Consider the following 22,302-nt stretch of genomic DNA (forward strand, 5'->3'; position numbering starts at 1 on the left):
GTAATTTACAGACGGAGCAGAGCCCTCAAAAATCGCCTCAAAAACATAACACAGGAAACTGAGCCAGCAGGGCCAATCGCACGGCGCTGAACGTGGAATCTGCTTAAATATTCATTAGTTACTAGGAGTGAAACGACTGCGCATGCGCGGCTTTGGGACTTCCTAACAACAGACATATCCAAGTGGACAAAAACACTCCACCAGCAGTATTATCTTCACAACTCTGAACTATTTTTTTTCACTTACTGTCTGTGCTGTTCAACATCCCAGAGTAGCCTACGTCGATGTAGGTTATACTGTTAAAAATGGAAAAAGGACTGATCTTCGAAATACAATCTTGCATGTGAAAGTCATGGATTCAAAATTATACTTACAATACTTATTATAAAAGTACTAAAGTATTAGCACCAAAATATACTTAAAGTGTGTATCATTAGTCTGAATCAGCAAAGTAACTTGCAGCTAAAATTACTACGCAAATGCAGTAGGAGTAATACAGCAAAGGTTCTCTCTGAGCGGTAGCAGGAAATGTAAATACTCAAATAAAGCACAAGTACCAGAAAAAACTACACTTAAGTACAGTATTTGAGTAAATGTGCTTAGATTCTTTCCACCACTGTACGCCATAAAGCCAAACAGTAAAAACTATGTGACTTTTATTCCAACATTTCGAAAAACTAATTGTACAGTTCTCATTATGTGTTTTAATGTTAACGTGTATGTCATCTCTATCCTATTAAGTCTTTCAGAGCGTCACAGTCAAGTTAATCTGTGACCAACAGGAATTATATCTAAATGCAACTATGCAAAATCGAAAATGATACGAGTTTGTGAAAAGACATTATCTGGAGGCCTTTTCCTTTTTACGTGCCACATGTGGAATAATCATTTGAACATCATGCATGGCTGGGTGATCCCAGTGGCTCAGTGCCTCAGTGTCACTGGGTTATATCCTGTATAACAGCTTTCATCTTCTGTCAGACTTAATAAATTACATTATTTTAAGAAGGAAATTCACAAACTCTGTACACTAATTAACCCCCACCCCCACCCCCCTTTTCAGACAAAAAAGAATACAACTCAAATTGCTTTTGAAGTGCATGGGTGGCACTGGTATCCAATTCTCACAGCCAGTCTCCTGTCAGACTGAAGCTCGCCTTAAAATGATGTTGGGCAGTGAGGCGACTCACTGGGTGTAACCTGTCTAACAGGCTGCCTCTGTTAACACATAGAGCCTAATGTATGTGTGTGTGTGTGTGTAAAACTGTGTGTGCTGTAGTATATGTAGGCCTTATTATAAATCACATACACCTTAGATGAATATAAATGCAATGTGAATTACTGACCACAACACATAGGACAGAATAAGCAACAGATGTGGCCAGTAACACTAGCAAAGAAACAACTGTTCTACTGTATGAATAAGTGAAATATAAGGTATGATTCATTGAGCTGTGGCAATGCTGTTGTGGTGGTGCAGTGCTTTGTCACCACCCAGTGGACACTGTAGGGTAAGACAGACACATGCACAATTCTCCTGGGTATTTACCAAGAGCATTATAAAAAAAAAAATAAAAAAATTCTCAGTCACATACTTTTAAGAAATCGCGGTTTATGATCAACATCCTGGCCTGCCTTTATTGTTTTGTCGTTATATGTATTTTCAGGCATAAAGTATGGGAATGGGTGAATGGACATAAGCCAAGTGTGCTGCAAGGCAGTGAGGCAGCAGTGAAAATGCTAAGAATTTCTGAGGTTAGTCTGTTGTCCCTGTGCAGTACTAACCTCATATTCTTTCACAACTGTAATTCCATTCCCCATCTGTCCACCATACACCCACCCTTCACCCATCACCTGCCCGTGCCTGCACACCTGTTCCTAATTACCCCATCAATCCCCAGTATAAATGTCAGCCTCTTTCTCTACTGCCAGATCATCTGACTGTCTTCAAGTTGCTGATTGATAGCCTGTCTTTAAACCTGAGTGAGGAGTAAAGTTTTACTTCTGACTGATTTTGGATCAACTTTCTGAGGGTATTGCCTTATGGTGATGCCAAACACAACACAAAGAGGAAAATAATATGCTGTTCTCTTGACCTCAGTTTTATGAGGTATATGTAAACATAAAAGTATGTCTGAGAACTTAGCTCATGAGTCACTCACTTAACATTAAGACATCTGTTGTGATTTTTGTTACACTAGATGACTGAGATGTGTGAGTTATTTATGACTGAAACTTTATGGCAAATGTTTGGAATATTTTTCAGTGAACACGATGTTACAGTTGTCCCAGATTAAAATAGATAATTAAGAAATAATCATAACCATTTTGATCAGTGGTGTGTACTAACTGCATCACTGGGTCAACTGATGATAACTGAACTTATTGTAATTCTGTGATGAACAATGTGGCTATGCTATTTTTTCTTTTTTTGTGTCTCTTTGTATGTCCTTGAAGTAATTTTGTGTTCCTTTGGATTTATTTGTAATTGGTTTGCATCTCTTTGGTGTAATTTTGGGTCTTTCTGTGGTAGTCTCTTTGTGGTCATCTTCTTGTGGTTGTCTCTTTGTGGTCGCTTTGCATCTCTTTGTGTTTGTCTGATTAACTTCCCAACAAGAAATGTAAATAGTCATTTCAGACGCTCTGGCACAGGGGCACCGTCAAAACCTTGGGCCCCTGGCCCTGTGCCCATAGGTCTGTTCAGTAATAAATCTATGCTGTACCTTAGTGTATATTTGACTTAAATAAAATTGTAGTTTTATGGGGAAAATTTACCAAACGCCAAATGAAATAACAGTGGTGTTATGAAGGCAATTTGTTGTTACAAAGTTCACAAAGTAACCACAGTTTGTGCTTTGTGAAACAAAAATACTGTTAAAAAAATGACGCACGCCCACAAGCAGTGGCGGTTCTACATTAAATTACTCCCTGGGTGACACCCCCTCCAAGTGTTTTAGGATAGCTTACGATTCATAACACAAAATATCAGGCCAAGTATATCGCTGTTTCCTACAACAACCAGACGTGTCAAATAATATAGCCTATGTATTATAAATATATATATATATATATATATATATATTTTTTTTTTTTTTAATGTGTATTTTATTGTGTCAGCTTGAAACCATACAAACATGTAGTGTAGTCGAACAAGAATGTGCATAGCGAATCAAATCCCAAACAATCCATGAACCAATAAATGACACATCTTCATTGCACTTGATTTTATTGACCACTAGATGTCCTACTCGAGCACTGTATCATTGAAGGAAGAAGAGGAAACATTAGAAGAAGAAGAGGAAACATTAGAGGGACGCTTTACACACTCTTCCAACCTAACCACCACCTTGATTCAGGGTGCCGTTTCTACATGCATATGCTGGTGGTGCATGCTGGGAGATAGGGACGATGCCAATTTGCCAATTCCCCACACAGTAATATGATACATAATAGAAAACAGCTTAGCGGCGCAGATGATTTTTTTTTTTCACGCGGTTGTGCCGCCCCCCATGTGATGCCGCCCCGGGCGGCTGCCCGATTCGCCCGTGCCAAAAAATCGCCACTGCCCACAAGCCTCTAGTTCTCTAAAGAGCTCACGGGAGTTGTAGTCCATGGGTGGTGTACTTGATGAACGCTAACCTAATAATCGTTGTTTTATCTCTCTAATGATAAAGTTATCAGTCTTTACTGTCGAGTTCAGTAGTAGCTGTCCCTTTAGGCTAGAATACGGGAAGAGCTCGTATGTGCACTATTATAGCTTTTCAGATAGTTTGAGGAAAGAAAACATCGGTACAAAAATATAGCTCAACAGCGGAGCCCGGAAACAGGGCGGGACCTCGGCTCTTTATAAACATGGCCGCTAAGTCCTTCACAGCATCAGGTTCTGCGTTTGGCTGAATTAGTTAGACTTTGAGGAAGTCACCGAGGGTAACTAATGCAATAACAGGTGGAAAGAAAATGTAGACACACAGCACGGGAGCCTCTAAATTATCTTCGCAGTTTTATCCCTGCACGGGAACGGCATTTTTAAACTTCATGTAGTACTTTATGCTAGCTAGCCAACGAAGCTAACGCCGACGTCTCAACGTTAACTTCTGTCAACTTTTTCAGCCAGCGAGTTTAATCTGCTACTTAACTGCCAGTCGAAATGGAGGAGTGTCGTCGGTCACCCAGCTTGTCTCGATGAATATTTTACACACGAAACTCTCGGATTTACTCGGCTAAAGGCTGACCTAAACTTTCTTGGAGGTTTCCTTCTGGTTTGTGTCGGTTTTTTTTCCACTGGCAGCAGCCGAGCGCTTGCCAGGCGTCGGTTTAGGAACATCACCGAGAGGGCGGACATAAACAATGTTCTCTGTCAAACCCTTGAAACCAACCTTCAAGTGTTATCTTCCACCTGTACAGGTATGTATTTGCTTACAGGTAGTGTTCACTTTTCACGGTGGATGGCCACAATATTGTGTCAAGTAATTTCTTGAATTAAATTTAGGTTGAAGTTGGCTTGGCTGGGGTGTCGAGGAAGGAAAAATGGTATCTGACGTGTGGCTAAGATTGTAAGAGTAGATACTGGTTTGGTGCAGTGTTGGTCCGACTGCACTCTAAAGACAAGTTTGAAAAAGTTCACCACCGCAAAAATGCAGAAGCATGCAGGCTGGCTAGACTTTACCTTCAGAGTTAATGTTAAGAAAAATGTCACTGGTGGCAAAAAGTACCAAGATTTTTCTTCCTCCTCCCGTAGCATTTGGGGAATTGAAATTTGTTTATCGAATGTGACAGCATTTGGAAAAGGAGAATAATTACCCAGCTATAATTTGGCATCCTTTGTGGCTTTGGCATCCTTGTTTTGCCTACAGATGTATGCACTCCTGGAGACAGCAGGTGAGAGGGTTTGTTTACAGAAGCTGGTGGACTAACCCAAACAAAACAGTGTTTGTAGGGGACAAGGTCAACGCCAGTGTTGGGAAGTGTTTTGTATTTAGGTAGCATTTTTCCATTGACATTGAATGTATTCTAGTTTAAAATCAGAATCATATTGTCATGTCTGGTCTTGGAAGTCAAGTAAGTTTTATTTCTATATTCCAGAATCACAGATCTGCCTCAGGGATCTTTACACTGTCAGCATACAACAATTTGTACCGCATACAACATCCTCTGTCGTCTGGTAATCACTTGAAAGTCGCAAATAGTAAATAGAAATCACACTCATTACTCATATATTTTTGTCCAGGTATATGCTTTCAAGTTTGAATAAAATGCAGAACAGACATTACCGTGAATTTCACATTTAGGAGAAAACATCAATGATATAGTTAAACCAGATGAGCAAAGGAGGAGTGAACTGATGACATTTACCAAATCATGACAGTCCTCATTCTTTTAGTAATGGACTTTACACTTTTTGAGGAGATGGGTCGTCGTATGTCTAGAAGCTCTAGAGTTGCTTATCTAAGAAAATAAGTTTTGACCATTTCATTTTCGCTTTTCATGTACAGTGCAGCTATAGAATTTGGGCAGGTTTTTTTTTTGGCTATGTACTCCAGCACATTAATCGCTAACTTTAAGCTTTAATTTGTGTATACTTACATCTACATTTGATGTACCATATAGGAACTTTAGCCCCTTTCAAACATAATAAAGCTGAAATTCATCACCTTTTTAGTCATTCATTTACTTGGAATCAGTGTGCTGATGTAGAGCTAATGGAAAAACACAGAACTGTCCAAATACTAATGGAATATCACCGTATATGCAAAAGTGATCAGTATCTGTGGCAGTATTTGCTGTATTTCAAGTATTAGTTGGCTGATGTGTGTCTTTGGTTTCTCTTAGTTTTGTAAACAGAGCTTACATCAGGCTCATCGTCACGCATTGCGTGCTGTAACTGTCTATGCAACATTAATTCACCACAACAAATGATAACAGCTGTCAGGATATTCAGCATCGTTTTTCAAGCCTTTTAAAACATCTCTTCCTATTTTATCAGTTCTTCACTTTTAGAGATTTAGAGATAATTCATTAACCCTCTGATGAACTTCCCCATTGTGGGAATAATAAAGGTGTATCTTAACTAGTGTTTAACTAACTCCTGTGGACTATGCTTTTTCTCCAGACTGATGTGAAGAGAACTATTGAACCACCTATTAAAAAATTGGAGCCTAAGTTACTTCCAGGTAAGTTTGTTTTATTCGTTATCCTAAGAATAGTTGGTCTCCAAAGTTTCAAGTGTTTGATTGAAAGCAGATCTGAAATTCTTGTCAAGTTGACATTTTAGTTAGACACTATGTTAATAACCAGACAAAAGACTGTATGTAGCTTTATGTTATATCACATGGCACCATGGTATCAGGCTTGTACAATAGCAAAAGGGACTGTCATTTACTCCTTAACTAGAGAGAGCCTTGGTTCCAGACCTCTTAATCGATTCTATAGTTGTTTCAACAGAGTAAGATGAGGCGGACAGCAGAATTTCTTCTCAAAAGTAGCTAAATTCATGCAAAAATTTCGATCTCTGGGATGGTTCTGAGGCATTAAACTGACAACCTCAGCAATGGGCTGCGAGTCAATCTTAAATAAATCTAAAATAGAGAGTTGGGGTTACTTGTGAATCAGTGTTGCATTTCCTGAAACTACTATGTGGACTCAAAGTCTCTAGATCTGGCCAGGAAAGAGTGAATGAAACTCATTTTGCTGACTTGGAAAATAAATCATCCTATTTTTGTTTTGCATTACTGGCAGAGTTTAATCCAACTGGTCTAACATGCCTTTCGGCTCAGGCAAACTGAACAATCTGCCTCAACCTGTGCAAACAAAAGTAATCCCACTTTTTGTTATTGCCTTAAATCTCATAATATTTCTTAGTATTTCCCTTTATCAGCTTTCTTGAGCCGTCATGATTTCCGCGTACACAGTAGTAGCTTGTTGTCCCTAAGATACAAAGCCGTTTAGATTCGTCAAAATCATTTTTGTCATTGAAATAAGAAGTGGGAGACTTACCATTGTGCTGTGCCCCCAGTTGTTCAAATTAGCAAGAGAACTTTTGGACTTTGGTACTGTAATATATGAAAATTGCAGTGCTCTTTAAAATGAACTGAAAAAAACACATTTTGCAGCTTAAAGATTTCCTGGCCACAGGAGAAAAAAAGAAATGTGAGAGGAAGCTCTACAAGGTTGTTCAAATTTATGAGAAACTTCCCTTTTTATAGAAATTTCTCCCAGATCCTGATTGTGTTTGTGCCCTCTTTACTTTCTGCCTTTAATTCTGCTTGTACTTCTCTTTTGTAACAACTCTAGTTCTGTTACTACTGCTTTTCAGTCTCTTTTCTGAACTGTTGAAATGTCAGCTCTTACAAAATTACAAAAAAAAGACACTTGTGGAAGCAGATCGAACAGATTTCATTTTAGCAATTCAAGAAGCCAAACATGCAAAAAGAAATTAATTTGTGGAAATTACCTGTGGATGGAAGATTTGAAATGATTCATTACAATGGGTGTAAAAGGGCCCTTTGCATATTTTCCTTACTAAAATTATCAGTTGTTTTATCACAGTGTGAATGCAGCTTCTGTGGGCGTTTACAAACATCACCTTGCCAGTGATATTTCTGTGAGCTTCAGGTTAGTGCAGACTGCTCTGCAGCATGGTTTCTCTTCTCCATTGTTTTTCCACCTCTGTCAGCTGTGGGAAGATTCCTTTTCTAATCGGAAACAACAGCTTTAAAGCTCTATTATAAATGTTTATTTTAGGTATGGAATAGTTATTTCCTTCAAGCTGTTCTGAGTAATGCATATTTTATCATTACGGCATCAAGGTCTTGCAGTAAGAGCAGCTAGTTAATTAACTGGAGGTGCAGGAAAATGTTCATTTTATCGATTTGGTTTGAGGAGTTGACTTCTGAGCCTCAAGGGAGTGACTTGACGCGCCCTTTGCAAAGTGTCATGTTGTGTTTTATTTAGAGTAACTATGCAGAATGTCCTCTTTAAAAGTAAGAACTCTTGAGACAGATTCATTTTAGTGGTCAGTTTTACATCTTTTTAATATTATTTTAGAGCCACTCTTGAAAACAGTTTACATTTTCAAACCTGCTTCACGTAACTGAAGTGTATCTTATTAAGGTCACAGTCACCATGAGAATTGACTACCTGCTAACTCTGCTTTACATCCACTCCCAGGCAGCATTTTGTTGCTTCCTTACCGCCCTACTTTTGGAGCTGGATGGACGAGGTTCCGTGAATCTGTGATCAGCTTCCTTGTTTTTTTTACATGCTGCACATTTGCAGCATTCTGCTTAGAGGCAGAAGCTTTGAAGTGACTGTGTGTAGGACTCCACCCTGCTGCCCCAGTTCTCATGTTTTAAAAATCCATGGGGTGATTTTTCATAGCCATGACTTTTCATTCTGTCTATGCATTAAGCTTTTTTTCATCATGTTAAGGGGCAAGGGTCATGTTGCTCATACAAGATAGTATATGAAAAGCTGCCTTGTCGGCCTAAACCTGAGGTAAAATCTATAATGTGACTTGCATGTGCCAAAACTAAAGGAAGTGGCTGCCCTGCTTGTCATCACAGGAACTGTGAGTTTGCGTTGAAAGCTTGTGTTACGTAGATTCTTTTTGCATCATTTAGCTTTTGGGTTTGCTACACAGCCTTTCACAGTCACACTACTCTTACAAAAACATTTCAAAATATGAAATGTATTTGTGACCTCGGCTTCCTGCTAAGTTTCATAACTACTGCTGTTGAAGGAAAATTATGTTTTACAATGTCTGCTTTGCTTTTGGAGAATTCCAAAATTTATCACTGAAATGTTGTTTTGCAGAGAAAAAGTAGGTTTTATAATGATGATGCATGATTGTGCATTTTTCTGTTATCCTTAAGCATAATAAAGATTAATCTACATTACTGAGGAAGTTTGTGCAACGTCACTATCTTTTACTGTCCTGCCCAATGAAACAAAACAACACAGAGGTTCATACTCAACAGGTCAAATCTCTGTTAGACTAGTTGAACTCGTTTTTTAAAATTCTAACTGGTTTTGTTGCCAATTTAAGGCATGTGATGACTTGGTTAAATGTCAGCCTGGGTAGGCCTTATTCAACTTTTTGTAGCTGCTTTCTTGTCTACAGATTAACTGCTTTGTGGTCTATGTGCAAAGGTTGTGTTACTTGTAAACAATTATGTATAAAGTCAGCATGTTTTTAATGTACAACGTTTTGTTAGTTTGTGTTTGTTAATCAGTATCAGTTTATTTCTTTGCAAAGTGTCACTATTTTTCTTCAGCAGTGTCATTAAGATTAAAACTGTTAATTTTAAGTTACCGGTTCTTATCTAAATAATACACCAAGTAACAACAGGGAGGATAACAGTGGAAAGAGGAAGATATTATCCAAAAGTTACTCTGTGTGCATTGAGATGTAGAAATGCTATTGCTAAATTGATAATGTGTAATGATGAATTAGAATTTAGAATGCCTTTTATTGTCATTGGACATCTTTTACATGTACAACGAGATGGAAAGCATCTCCTTCGATGAACAAATGATCTAAAAATCCATGAAGCGAAACCTGGGTCTTCAGTAGGGTTTATTGTTTGTAAATATATGTTTGTAAATGAAATATATCTTTACTGTCACAAGTTTTTTTTCTGGAAACATGAAAAATGTGAATATTTATTATTCAACAGTAATTATACATCATTATATAACAATCATTTTCTGAATACTTCCTTGAACTGCAGTAGTTGATTGTGGGCTTTAAACCCACATCTTTTTTTCTCGTTTGTTTGTCACCAGGGGAGATAGTAGTTAATGAGGTGAACTTTGTGAGGAAGTGCATCAGCACTGAAAGCAGCCAGGATGACTTTTGGGGGAAGTTGATATGCACCAACTTTAAGGTCTCCTTCATTCCTCAGGATGCCCCACCTAAACAGGTATTTGTGTGGACTCAGGATTTTAAAGCAGTCAAACTGTGTTGTAGATCTGTTTAAATGCACTTGGTTGGATTTTAAACTTCCTCATATAGCTCTTAACAGTGTTGAAGTGTGAATTTCCCCTTGGGGATGAATAAATGATCTATCCATCTATCTATCTAAGTTTAATCAGGCTTGAAATGAAGAAAGGGTACAGCTTTAGCTTCGTATTTGTGAAACCTGTTAGTGCCACCAGCATACTGCTAAAAAGCTTGAATACTTGTATTTCCACTGCCATGGTTGTATGTGCAGTGCATCTGGCAAGGAGGAAGGAAAACTTGTGTACTTTCCTGCACCACATTGTCAGTGATATCGCACAAGAAGTGAGAGAACAGACGTCATTTCCCGCTATGCCGCAGATTGTTGTCTTGATAACAAAATGGAACCCAATCATTGCTCAGTCTGAGATAATTGAGTCAATATACCAACCAGTATTTGAGATAATATTTTAGTAAGTGGGTGTAATAGAACTGTGTACAGAATGCCAAATGTCCATTTTTGTTGTTTGCCTTTACCACAGAGGTCCCAGTTGTCCCACCTGCTGCTTGGAGAACACGACATTCCCCTGACCTGTTTGGAACAAGTAGTAACAGGTACATCTGGTGCCAACATTTGTAGTGGCAAATTTTTGTCAGAAGGTATTTCACAGGTTTCTACTGTTGTCACAGATATTCATTTAGTGACTTTCTCATGTGGAAATCTATTTACCAGAGCCCAGTTTTTTTTTATCGTGTTTGAACAGTAACCAGAATACACCAAATTGTTCATTTCCTAATGAAATTAAATAAATCAAAGCTAGCTAAAATTAGCATTTTTAAAATTAACATTTTTAAAAGATCAGATCTAATCTCTCACAGAGAGATTAGATCTGATCTGTTGATTAAATAGTCAATCAATCAAGTCTTTCAATGCTTAACATCTAGCCATTTTAGCATCTAACCCAGTCATTTTACAGAAGTGATTTACAGTCAGAAATAAAGTTAGATTGGCCAGAATCTCTCCTCATTGATCTTTGACAGCTTGGTTGACTGGTCTCGATTGTAGGTCATTCCTGGTCAGCAATCGGATAGCAAATGATGTCATTGCTAAGGCAGTGTTTAGTGGCAGTGAAGCCTGGCTGGGATTAGCCTTGTTTATGTATCTCATTGCTGTCGATTGCTGACAGTGCAGGGGCAACTGCCCAGAGCAAGGTTTGTTGTGTTACAGTCATGAAGCATGAGGCTTTGTTTCACCAAACTTGTTTTTGACCCGTGAGAACTAAACTCCTGCTGACAACACTATTATTATGGAATTTGCACAAATAGAGGAACATAAAGAATAAAATGAATTTGACTCTACAGAAGTTTTTTTGGCATTACTGTGTGTTTCTACACACAGTTTGTAATCTGTTCTATGCCACGGTTGTGTGTTATGGTCTCAGTGCCACACAAGCAAGAGTCAAAATCCCAGACAATGTTTAGCTTCATTTTGAAACTCATAAATCATAACGATAAATAAGAATAAATCTCTCATCTTGGCAATTCTCCATTTACACCTTAAATGAATTAAATCATGATCTATAATGGGATATGTTTAGATTAAGGTCATGAGTTACTGTTCTGCATAAATGCAGGTTTCTTAACCTACAACCTCTAGTTTAGGTGAAGTTGTCTAGTCATATTTTGTGTTCGTTCCTTTTAGTGAATGATACAAAGGGGAAGAAGAAAGTGCTGGGGTCAAACCAGAAGCTGAAGTTCAACCCTACTGAGCTCATCCTGTACTGCAAGGACTTGCGCATCATTAGGTTCTGCTTTGATGAGGCCGGCCCTGAGAGTGCCAAAAAGGTTAGTGATACAGGAACTTTTCTGTTTGTTTGGAATCAGTTTTAGTAATTGCATGGCTGTTTAAGACGTTTTTTAAAGTATGGAGGTAGAATTGTTGAAAACACCAATTTTGGAAAAATAGGGAAATTGTGAATGAATGGATGAAAATTTCTTATCTCTGACTTTGGCGCCTTCTGTGGTAACATCAAAAACTGAATGCTGCTACCTCACTTCCCCCATAGATCTGACCTGGGGACACAGATAGCACCAGTTTTCATAACAATAATTAGTAAGATGCCTTAATCACATGAAATCCTACACACAGTGACTTCAGCTAATGAAGTATTAGTATTAACTTTTTGTTAATACTTCGTAATGACTAATTGCTCAATATTAACCATTCCCCTTTCTCAGTTTCCTCTGCCCATTTCACTGTTGGTTGTTTCTGACCAAACTTTTCCTTTCCTGACTGTGTGAACTCACTACATGCACATGCAACACATAGTTTCACACAGCTTCCTTAGTGACAAGGATATTTACTGTATATCATATGTGTGTGTGTGTGTGTGTGCTACTCACTCACCCTTCATCTGAATAGAAGTGACTAACTTTTCTAACGGCATTTCAGTGTGGCCATTAGCCAAACAATGAATAAGACACATTGAGAACAATGCCATTCAAAGCAAAGGAAACTGAGAAAGGCCCTGATTGTAGAAACAACTGGCAGTGTGACTCTGACTCATCTCCTGCTCAGAGAGATCGGTGGGACAGATGTTTCATTCTTCAAACTGGTCTTCAGTTTAGTTGGGTCAAAGTAGGTCATTGTGATGAGATGAATTTTATAGTAGCCAAACATTAAAATGGTGTGTTTTTGATTAATGTAGGTTAAACCACAAAGAGACTTTCATGTTAAAATCAGGTAACAGCATGTAGGATGCTGTTATCTAGTCAGCTTACATTGGTCAGTTGTGTAGTGGTCGAATTGTTGTGGTAACTAGCAGTAGGCTTGGACTGGATTTACCAAGACTTTGAAGCCCTTTTTGCTAATTTTGAAAAATGCTGTCAAGAAAGACAAAAAAGGAAAGCAGGAAGTTGTCACATTGGCCACAGCCTGCCAGGCACATGTGAACATGTGACTGAATACTTATCTACCTAAAAACACAGCCAACAGTAACAAAATAAACATACAGCCTTCTCACACTCTGTAATCACCAGTGTTGTGTTAAAAATGTGGAATCCAAATTTGCGGCAACACTGGAAGAAAATTTCTGACTTATGAGAACAAAGGCCTTCAGGAGCTCTTGATTTCTTCAGCCTCACTACAGAGTCAGGGAGCTGTGTACCTCTTTACAGTATGTCAGTGAAAAGTACATGAATGTGAATGCACACAGTATGTCTGATCTCCTCTCATGTCATCTGGGAGCAATTTTTGTGTAGGTTTTGGAGGACGAGGAGCTCCACAGCACATTTGGCTAACAGCAACATTACAGTATGGTTCTGCATAGAACAGGGTCTCACTGCTTTCAGTGTTACAAGTCTCTATTCACAGATTAATTTTATTTCAATGCAAAATGCAATGTTTCACACTTTATTTTGTGATTTCTACTGAATACAACAGAATATGGAAGGCTGATGATGTGTAGAGCACAAAAATAGTCTGCCCTTTCTCACTGAGTTTATTTATATATATGCCATGTATGTAATTACAGTGTGAGCCTAAAACAGGGCTCAGGTCTTTTTTTTTCTTTGCGACATATAGGATTAAGCCAGCCTATAATAGTCTATTTTGCCATAGGAAATTACAGAGTTGGGAGCAGCCTTGTCTACACACACACACGCACGCACACACGCACAGACTTTTTCTGTCCCCTCTTGTGTTATTCACAGCTTTACTACTGAATGGACTGCTTTGTGTGAGTGTAGTGAGGCCACAGAGAGATTCAGTGCTGTAAACCCAGAGCAGCAGGCTATCAAACATTTACTCCCAGGTTTCACTTGTTCTTGTGCTTGTATGGTTGAAGAACATGCCTTAGAGTTCACTTTAGCACTCTTGAGTGAACCAGAGTTGGGGAGCTGATTGGTTGTGATGAAATCTAATCTGTCTTTTTTTTTGAGATTATTTGATTCCACTATTCAAATGTACTTATACTATACTGTACTCTATGTCCCATACACTTTCTTGTCTTTATTCTAGGTTTGCCTTGCTATTGCCCACTATTCCCATCCAGCTGATCTTCATCTGCTGTTTGGCTTTGAGTATCAAGGACGACGATACCATGAATTGAAAGGTACTCCTGTAGCATGTCATACTTCTTTCACGCTCTCCAAAAAACTTTTTTTTTTCTTTTTGAAATGTTAATGGTTTCTGTAAATTCAAATTCAAGAACTACGACTTCCAATTTTAATGTATCTACAGCACTGACAAGAAATTGTCTCAAAATGTATCTGTATTACCAGAGGCGCGAGTCAATGGCTCCACCCCTCGAGGAGGATTACAGACGCCCATTTTTGACTGCCCATCAGACTGGGATCGGGAGATCAAGAGGACGGGTGCTTCAGAGTGGAGGGTTTGCTCCATCAATGAGGGTTATGCCATCTCAGCAAGGTTTTTTGCTCATGTTTTTCTTTATGCTGTCGTCAATTTATGATGGGCGTTGTTGGCAAAGCATTTCTGTAGCTCCTACAGTTGGCATCAGTTGTTAAGGACACTCTAAATTTCACCCGTTATTCATACTTGGTATTTTTTGGCAGGACACTATATTTACACTGTGCCCCTTTTTGCTTATTTCATGAGTGACTTGTCAAGAAAAAAAATTTGTAAATGCCTCAGTGTAACCAGCAAGTCTATTTTAGACAATTTGTGCTATTCATCTGAGTTCAGTGGTGACATCATGGTGGGTTTCAAAGTAAGGATTGTACAGTGTTTTATGTGGAATTGGAGAAAAGACTCAAAATTGCATAATAGTAGCTTGCACCAAATTGAGCACATCGCATGGGGCTGAAACAATACTTAGGTTACACTTTTATTCAAACCTTGTTGCTATAGACACTCACCAGCTTAGATATTTGGGACAGACACAGCAAAACATATCCAGTGCTAAGAACTTATTTGCAATACATCAGCCAATGCTTTCAATACCATTAGTACAATATTACAGTATGTCAGCATCAAGCAACATAGCTTAGCCCATTCATATGAAAAATATGGGCAATACAATATATGAGGAGTCTAACCCAAATGTTTATTCTCCATTTTTTGACTGTAAAGTTTGAAGTCATGGGAAACATGAAAAAACATTGACTTAGATGTATTTTCCTCATTTTGTTTTACAATGGTGTCTTGAGTTTGATTCATGTGTAACATCAGTCTTTTTCTCAACTCCTCTTCTTAGCCTTCCAGAGTATATTGTGGTCCCAGTTTCTCTGGCAGATCAAGATCTAAAGCAGTGCTCATCACTCTTCACTGATAATCGCATCCCTGTGAGTATCTAAGCTCTGATATCTCGGTTAAATGCGTGCTGTTTGTCAAACTCATGAATACTTTTCATTTATCCCTTGCACTTGAACATTTATGATTAGATCTATAATGTTATTTTATTAGTAAATATAGGGACCACCATTGTAATCATATGTAATCATTAGCTGCCAATTCCTAGAAGTATCCAATTTGATTGATCAAAGCCTCCCTTTTATTTTCTAACTGATCCATGTCTGATTTATTTGCATTCTTTTTCGTAGCACTGGTGCTGGAATCACTCCAATGGAAGCGCTCTTGTCCGCATGACCAGCATAAGTGATCCATTACACCAGAAGAAGATTGAGCAGAGGTAGTGTAAACCTCTGTTACATTCAGATTCAGAACATGAATTAAATGTGTTGGTTTTCAGTAGCAGCCAGCAGATGATCAACTGCAGCGGTGGGATAAAAAGTGTTGAGACTGGTTATTATTTTATATGTTTTTTTATATTTATTTTATATAAATCTAATTCTATCTTTTTAGTCTGTGTTTTTCATAATTACACTGTTTATTGTAATAAACAAAATAACGTTTGCTTGTCACAGCAGTTTTAAGACATCTCTAATCCAGTCGCCAACATCTCTCCTGTGTTGTGGTAGGATCTTCACTGCCATCACAAAAAGCCACCCCCAACGAAGTGATGTCGTCAGGTATGATCTGGACAAGTGTCTGCCCGCCATCCAGGACATCCAGACTGCTTTTGTTAAAATCAGGCAGATCTGTGTCATAGGTGAGCCCCACTGTTACTTTTAACAGTAGCACTAGGTAACCGCTAAAAGTTTTCATTTCCTGTGTGCAGTGTAATTCAATGAACCTTTCTTTGATGTGGAAATGGCAATGGAAGGGGATTCTTGATTGTTTTGATTGTGTGCAGATCCTTTTGAGGAATCCGAGGAACGGTGGCTTTCCTCCATTGAAAACTCACGATGGCTGGAACACGTCAGGTATGTAAACAGCCTGAGACTGCATGATAGCTAGATATTAAAATGTCTTTCTGGCCTTAATGATGTTTGTGTTCTCATAACTTCCTCTGGAATATAACATGCCTGCATGAACATTTTTATTGTTTTTTTGTTAAGTTATGAATGCTAAGATGGCCTCTTAGAGAATAGGTCTCCGTGTTTTTCAGTGTCAGTTAACATGTATGTTCTGCTTGTGACCCCAAGGGCCTTTTTGAAACACTCAGCTGAGATAGTGTACTACCTGGATGGAAAGAGTTCTTCAGTCATTCTCATAGGTAAAACTCTCTCTTTGTAAGTTATTTTCACCAGTCATTAGCCAAAGCAACATATAATTATATATAATTACATTTTTTTCAATCTGACTGACTTTGAAAATACGTATCTTGCAAACAATTGTTTAAGCTTTTGGTATCTTACATTCTGCACTTGTACAGAGGAAGAAGACAGAGACCTGAACTGCGTCGTGTCCTCGCTGGTGCAGCTCATGTTGGACCCTCACTATCGCAGCCTCATTGGCTTTCAGACTTTGGTCCAAAAGGAGTGGGTGATGGCTGGCCATCGCTTCTTGGACAGATGCAACCACTTAAAGAAGAATGACAAAGAGGAGGTATATGTCTAATTGAAATGAAACCAATCACAGAAGAGCTGACATAATGATTTCCTGAGACTCCCATGCTTCTTGTCATTTGTTTCTCTCTGTTCTCTCGGTCAAGTCCCCACTGTTCATGCTGTTCCTGGACTGCGTGTGGCAGATGATGAACCAGTACCCAGCAGCATTTGCGTTCACAGAGGCCTATCTGACAGTACTGAGTGATAGCATGTGGATCCCACTCTTCAGTACTTTCCTCTTCAATTCTCCCAAACAGCGTGCTCAGCTCTTAATGGTGAGGGATGCATGCATATAATTATCTACTCATTTATTTGGTACAAGTTTATACTTGAAAATGTTACAGTGAACTTTTGTTTTGTTTTTTTAGCCCTGTGCACCAAATGTAACAGATTCATCCATAATCTTGAATATATATGTGCAACTCGTTTAAATGAGAGCAACATTTTTGCCATGTTGGTAGCTGAGGGAAAAAACATAATATGTTCTCATGAAAATAATCCTTATATGTCTGTGCAAAAAAAGAGCAAGACTAAAAAACAAACTAGAATTCCAGGTGACGGAGTATAACAAAGCAACATGTTTTTGTGGTATCACACCATGTTGGACACTGTAATTTCCTCCTGCGAGTGTCAGATAATTGACAGCAAAGAGCGCAACGTAATGCACACACATAGAATAACATTTAACTTGTGGTCAGAAAAGCAAACGATAAATTTGACCTAATGTTGTCTTTACTCTACAGGATTTTGCCAAGAACAAAGCCATCCCTCAAGGAGAAGACCAGGTTGTGTATTTCCCTCCTGTTTGGGACTGGTCACAGCAATTCTCCACCAAAGACCAAACCCTCTTTAACAACCCCATGTACATAGGCAAAGGAGCTGCCTGTGTTCAGAATGGGGAAGTGAAAACCTTCAGACGCACAAAAGTATGTAACAGGCTGAGCTTTACAAGTTTATAGGAGCAGTAACGACACATTGTTAAATGAGTATGTGCTCTTCTTTTTACTGCTGTGGATATGATACAAACACTTAAATTTCATTTTACACTTTCCACCTTAGTTTTATGGTTTTTCAGTCATGTTAAATGAAAGGCGTAAAGTCTTTACCAGTCATGCCATCTCTTTGGTTTGCAAGGATTATTTTTAAAGTCATTTCACTTCCTGAGTGCATGTAGACTTATACGTAGCCAGTTTTTAGTGTGCACAAACTTCCTTTTTTTCACAAGAAGTGGGGAAAAAATAGTTTTTAGTTGACAGTTGAGTTTGTGCTTTTTGTATATATTTGCAAATATGATGTAGCTGCCTCTGTGACTCCGATTTCGATTTAAAGTATGGTGCTCGCTACTCTGTAGAATTCACAGTTTCAAGGTCAGAATAGGATCAGATATGATGCATAGATATTCTTGGCCAGTTAGGGTTAGGGGTTAGGGTTCCCTCAGAATTACCCCTGATAGGCTGATAGGATTACTGTTTTTGCGGGCATTTTGCTGAAATACATAGAATTTCTGATGGGGTAAATGTTTAACATGGGTAATCCATCCAGTCAGCAGTTTAGTTTATTGCTGCTGAGATTTTATGGGCAGACTGTTGTTTTGCTGTCATAAGCAACCTCAGAAAACACACTTAGAAGAGGAGTTGTCTCCCAGAAAATAAGTAATTCTTTTAGCCAAAGTTGAAGAAGTTTCATGAGGATTTGATATTGCTTTTCCTTGTCTCAGTTCTTGTGCTCTGTGCAATGATAATAAAGTTGAATCTAATCTAATCGTAAGGTGAGGAAGTGGGAAGAGTGAGCTTTGGCTGCCACGGAGATATTTAATGATGAAAATCATCTAACGCGGTGTCCTCCCTCCTGCAGAAAACATACAGTTCCACTTTGCGAGGAACGTCAGCCTCTATGCGTAACGGACTAAAGGGTGGAGAGGAAACACTGACCCGACGGGGCTCCCTGGCATCTGAGTTGAAGCCTGATTTCTCACCAGTGAAAGACGAAAGCCCATCAGAGCGCTTCTTCAGGGAGTGGTTCTCTCAACCAGCTGACCAGCAGAGCCTCCTGATTCCACTCCTCATGCCCTCACACATGGCTCTTTGGAAGCTCTTCTTTCTTCGCTGGGTCCCTGAAGCCTGCATTCCCAAAGGAGGCCCCATCACCACCTATCACAAGCTCTCCCAACTGGTCGATGAAATTGAGACACTGCAGAGCCAGATCAGGCAGTATAAAGGACCCAGTCTGGGCAGCACACCACTCCCCAGCCCAAGTGGGCCCCCTTCAGACCAAACGAGGATGTATTTTAAGGCCAGTTCACCGAATGACCCCTCTATACCTCCAGACTTCCTTACCTCCTCCTTCCCTTTCACCCCGATGGGAAATCTGTGCCGCCGCAGCATCCATGGGACTCCCATTAGCAAATTTCTGAATGGGGCGAAGATCTGGCTCTCCACAGAGACTCTTGCTAATGACACTGTGTGAGGATGTGGGGCTTTCGGGCTCACTTTTCTGAGCCTAGTACAGGTCTGTTAAACAACTAATCATCTTATTTTCTATAACCTCTTTCTTAAATACCAAGAAGGAAAATGAGAACTAGAAAAACGTCACTTTGGACTTATGACTTTAAATTATTTATAAGCTAGAATTTGCACCATTGATGCTGCATCGAAATATGAAGTAGTTTCTAAACTGAAGCGTCGGCTATAGGATGGAATCATTACTGTCCATTGCAGCTAAGGAATTCAAATTCACTGACTTACATCCTCCTTATTGACCAGTTGTTTCTGTGAGGCGTCCTCTGACTGTGAAGGATCATCGTCTTCATTATAGATGTATTTTCTTGTCAGCTGTTATTTTTTGCTGAGCTTACCTGATGAGATGAGGTTGAGACACGTTTAAAGCAATAATTGAAATTTAACCATTTAAGTAAGTGTACAGTAGCAGTTGTAACCGTTGAGTTGTTCTTTCTTTGAACTCTCATTGGACAGTAAGACTGTAATCTCGCACTGTAATGGACTAATGATACTTGAAATTAGAAATTGCTCGTTTTGACTGCAGCAGCAATGATGCATTTCACTGAACACTGATTTCCTAGTACTCAATTTGTTTGTTCCTTCCAGGAAATTTAATTAAACATGTCATGTTTTCACCTGGGGTTTTTTTTTTTCAGAAAGAGGAAGAGAAAATAACACTGCTAACAAGTATTCTACTATGTGGTTAAAACAAAAGAAGATCTGCCCTGGTTGAATGTAAGGAGGGTGGGGAGGGTCTGTTGTTTTTCCTTTTTTTCTTCTTTTTTTTTTTTTTTTTTTTTGCACAGATTTAATGCTATTTGCTCCAGGTGCCCATATTTTAATGTTTGTGTTGGGGTTTTGCTGTAAGTAGCAAATAGTGTGATTTCAGGGTCTTACTTTGTAGATGTACTCTATTTTTCAAGCAGAGATAAGGGCCTATATTTTTAGTATCGTAATGTGGGTGATACTGAGGGGAAAGTGGAGCTGTGAGGACTTCAATCTGTGGTAGATATTTCCTTTTCTCTTTTGAAGGGGACTTAATAAACTATACTACAGGCCTTCTGGTAAGGCACTGAGGAGAAACTGTTCAGATTAACAGTAACTGAATGGGTAATATTTGAAAGCAAAGGGACAGACAAGGGCTTTGACTCAAACCAGTCCCTGGTTAAGTGCGTAGTGAGCTGGATTTCAGGCACTGAAGTTACTGATTCACTAAACACGATAGTGATGGGTCGAGTGACACTGTTTCAAGGCAGCACATGGAAAAACATCAGCATTAAATCATCTGGACAGCAAGTGTCATAACTACACCATGTGTGTAATTTTGACATTTCCTAATGAAATGACAGTATGGGTCAGTTATAGACTCAATACAATTTGTAGTGTTACTAGAGAGTGCCTTGAAAGACTGATAGCATTAACTGTATACACTGTTGAACATACTGTATGTGGCTATAGCAATACTTTTGTAATACTATTTCTTGTTTTACTTATTTTTCTTGGTAATGCTACTCTGTGTAGAGAAATTATATCATCGAAATCAAGCAGTGATGTTACTGTACTTCCAGTCAGGATAGCGACGTTGAGGTTAGTCCACAAATATGCACCCAGCTGTTATGTAGCTGTCTATAATGATGAAGTTAGGGGATTCTCTTGAGAGCTACACTTCCAGTGTGCTGCAAAAATGTTGGCATTTGGACCCCCCTTTAAAAATGTCTCCCTGGGAGGTTTCACTAGCAGCTAAACTATGGACTGGTTTGAGACCAATCTGGGGAAGTGGATCAGTCATCCAGAGCCCCTTGTAAAAACTGGTAAGAAACTAGCACTGTGTAATATCCTAATGTCTTAAAATAACAACACAGCATTTATTATCAAAGCTCTTTGTAATTCTAAACATAACACCACTGGACAGACTCAGTGTCTGTCCTACTATTAAGCAGGAGCACTGATCCTTAGATGCTAGAGTGACCAGTTTCCAGTGATATTCAGATACACTCATGATTATTTGGCAATAACTAGTTCAGGTGTTTGTCATTATAGATGTGTGTGATGTGAGTGCAGACCTGTTCTCCTAAATGCTATTCATTGCACATTTTATTCAATATATAGGATAGTTTGTTTTAAGGTGGTTTTTGAATATAATTTTGGCAAATATTATAAATACTGTATATGCTTGAAATCTCCCAATTAATATTTTTGATTAATGGTACTAAATAACTTTTATCTTTGATTTAGTCTTTTATATTTTATGGAGAGATATTTATATGCTGTGTTTTTCCACTAATTCACTGTGTTGCACTCTGCTGTAATTGTATGATGACCGTGTTCCTACCGTGGCACAGTTTGATATTGATTAGCAGCAGATGTATTTATTCAGTTATGCAAATGTTCTCCAAGAGGGATGCAGTTGCCACTGTACATCCCCAGTGCCTTTTTGGGAAGATTGACCATTTTTGTAACTATATTCTAAATCTGTTGACTTATTTTAGTTTTCTAAAACTGTTGATTTTTTTTTTTTTTTTTCCATTTCTGCCAATCTAGTAAAATTCAGAGGTACTGCACTGAAGCTGTTTTTCCTAACAGGAAATAAGGCTCAAATGTGTACCAGTAACCAATCATTACATTATTTTTCAAATGAAATTGTGTTCTGACTGTTATTTGTCTTGGATGAGGCTCCAAAAAGCCTCTTGTGCACAATTTGTACTATGAGAAGGGATTACAGCCCCATGGGGAATCACAGCTGTACCAGCAGTCATATTCAGAAGAGTTATAATTACATATAGATAATTACACATATATATAGATTACATATAGAATTAGATATAGATGAAGCTTAGTAATATGATTTTTTTTTTTTAATATTTGTTTTAGTATTTCCTCTTAAAGGAAAGATTAAATCCCAATACAAGCATGCATGGCTATATTAGCCATTAGGATACCTCCTGATGTAAACAG

The 22,302-nt window shown here is 38.6% G+C and overlaps 1 protein-coding gene across 2 annotated transcripts; it reads left to right on the forward strand.

Annotated features, from left to right (window-relative positions):
- The first annotated feature begins 3,865 nt into the window (after positions 1-3,865).
- On the forward strand, positions 3,866-21,987 carry mtmr10 (myotubularin related protein 10). Of its 2 annotated transcripts, XM_041034025.1 has the most exons (17): positions 3,866-4,404; positions 6,110-6,170; positions 9,784-9,920; positions 10,480-10,552; positions 11,640-11,782; positions 13,956-14,049; positions 14,219-14,366; positions 15,154-15,241; positions 15,500-15,588; positions 15,878-16,008; positions 16,153-16,222; positions 16,445-16,515; positions 16,675-16,847; positions 16,954-17,124; positions 17,593-17,775; positions 18,704-19,357; positions 20,004-21,987. In XM_041034025.1, the coding sequence occupies exons 1-16, from the start codon at positions 4,348-4,350 to the stop codon at positions 19,313-19,315; spliced, it is 2,301 nt and encodes a 766-aa protein (XP_040889959.1). In that variant the 5' UTR covers positions 3,866-4,347; the 3' UTR covers positions 19,316-19,357; positions 20,004-21,987. The 2 variants fall into 2 exon arrangements, with proteins under 2 accessions (XP_040889959.1, XP_040889950.1); XM_041034016.1 differs by having other exon boundaries at positions 18,704-21,987.
- The last annotated feature ends 315 nt before the right edge of the window (positions 21,988-22,302 follow it).

Source organism: Toxotes jaculatrix, chromosome 1 (genome assembly GCF_017976425.1).
Source record: "Toxotes jaculatrix isolate fToxJac2 chromosome 1, fToxJac2.pri, whole genome shotgun sequence".
Taxonomy (NCBI): domain Eukaryota; kingdom Metazoa; phylum Chordata; class Actinopteri; family Toxotidae; genus Toxotes; species Toxotes jaculatrix.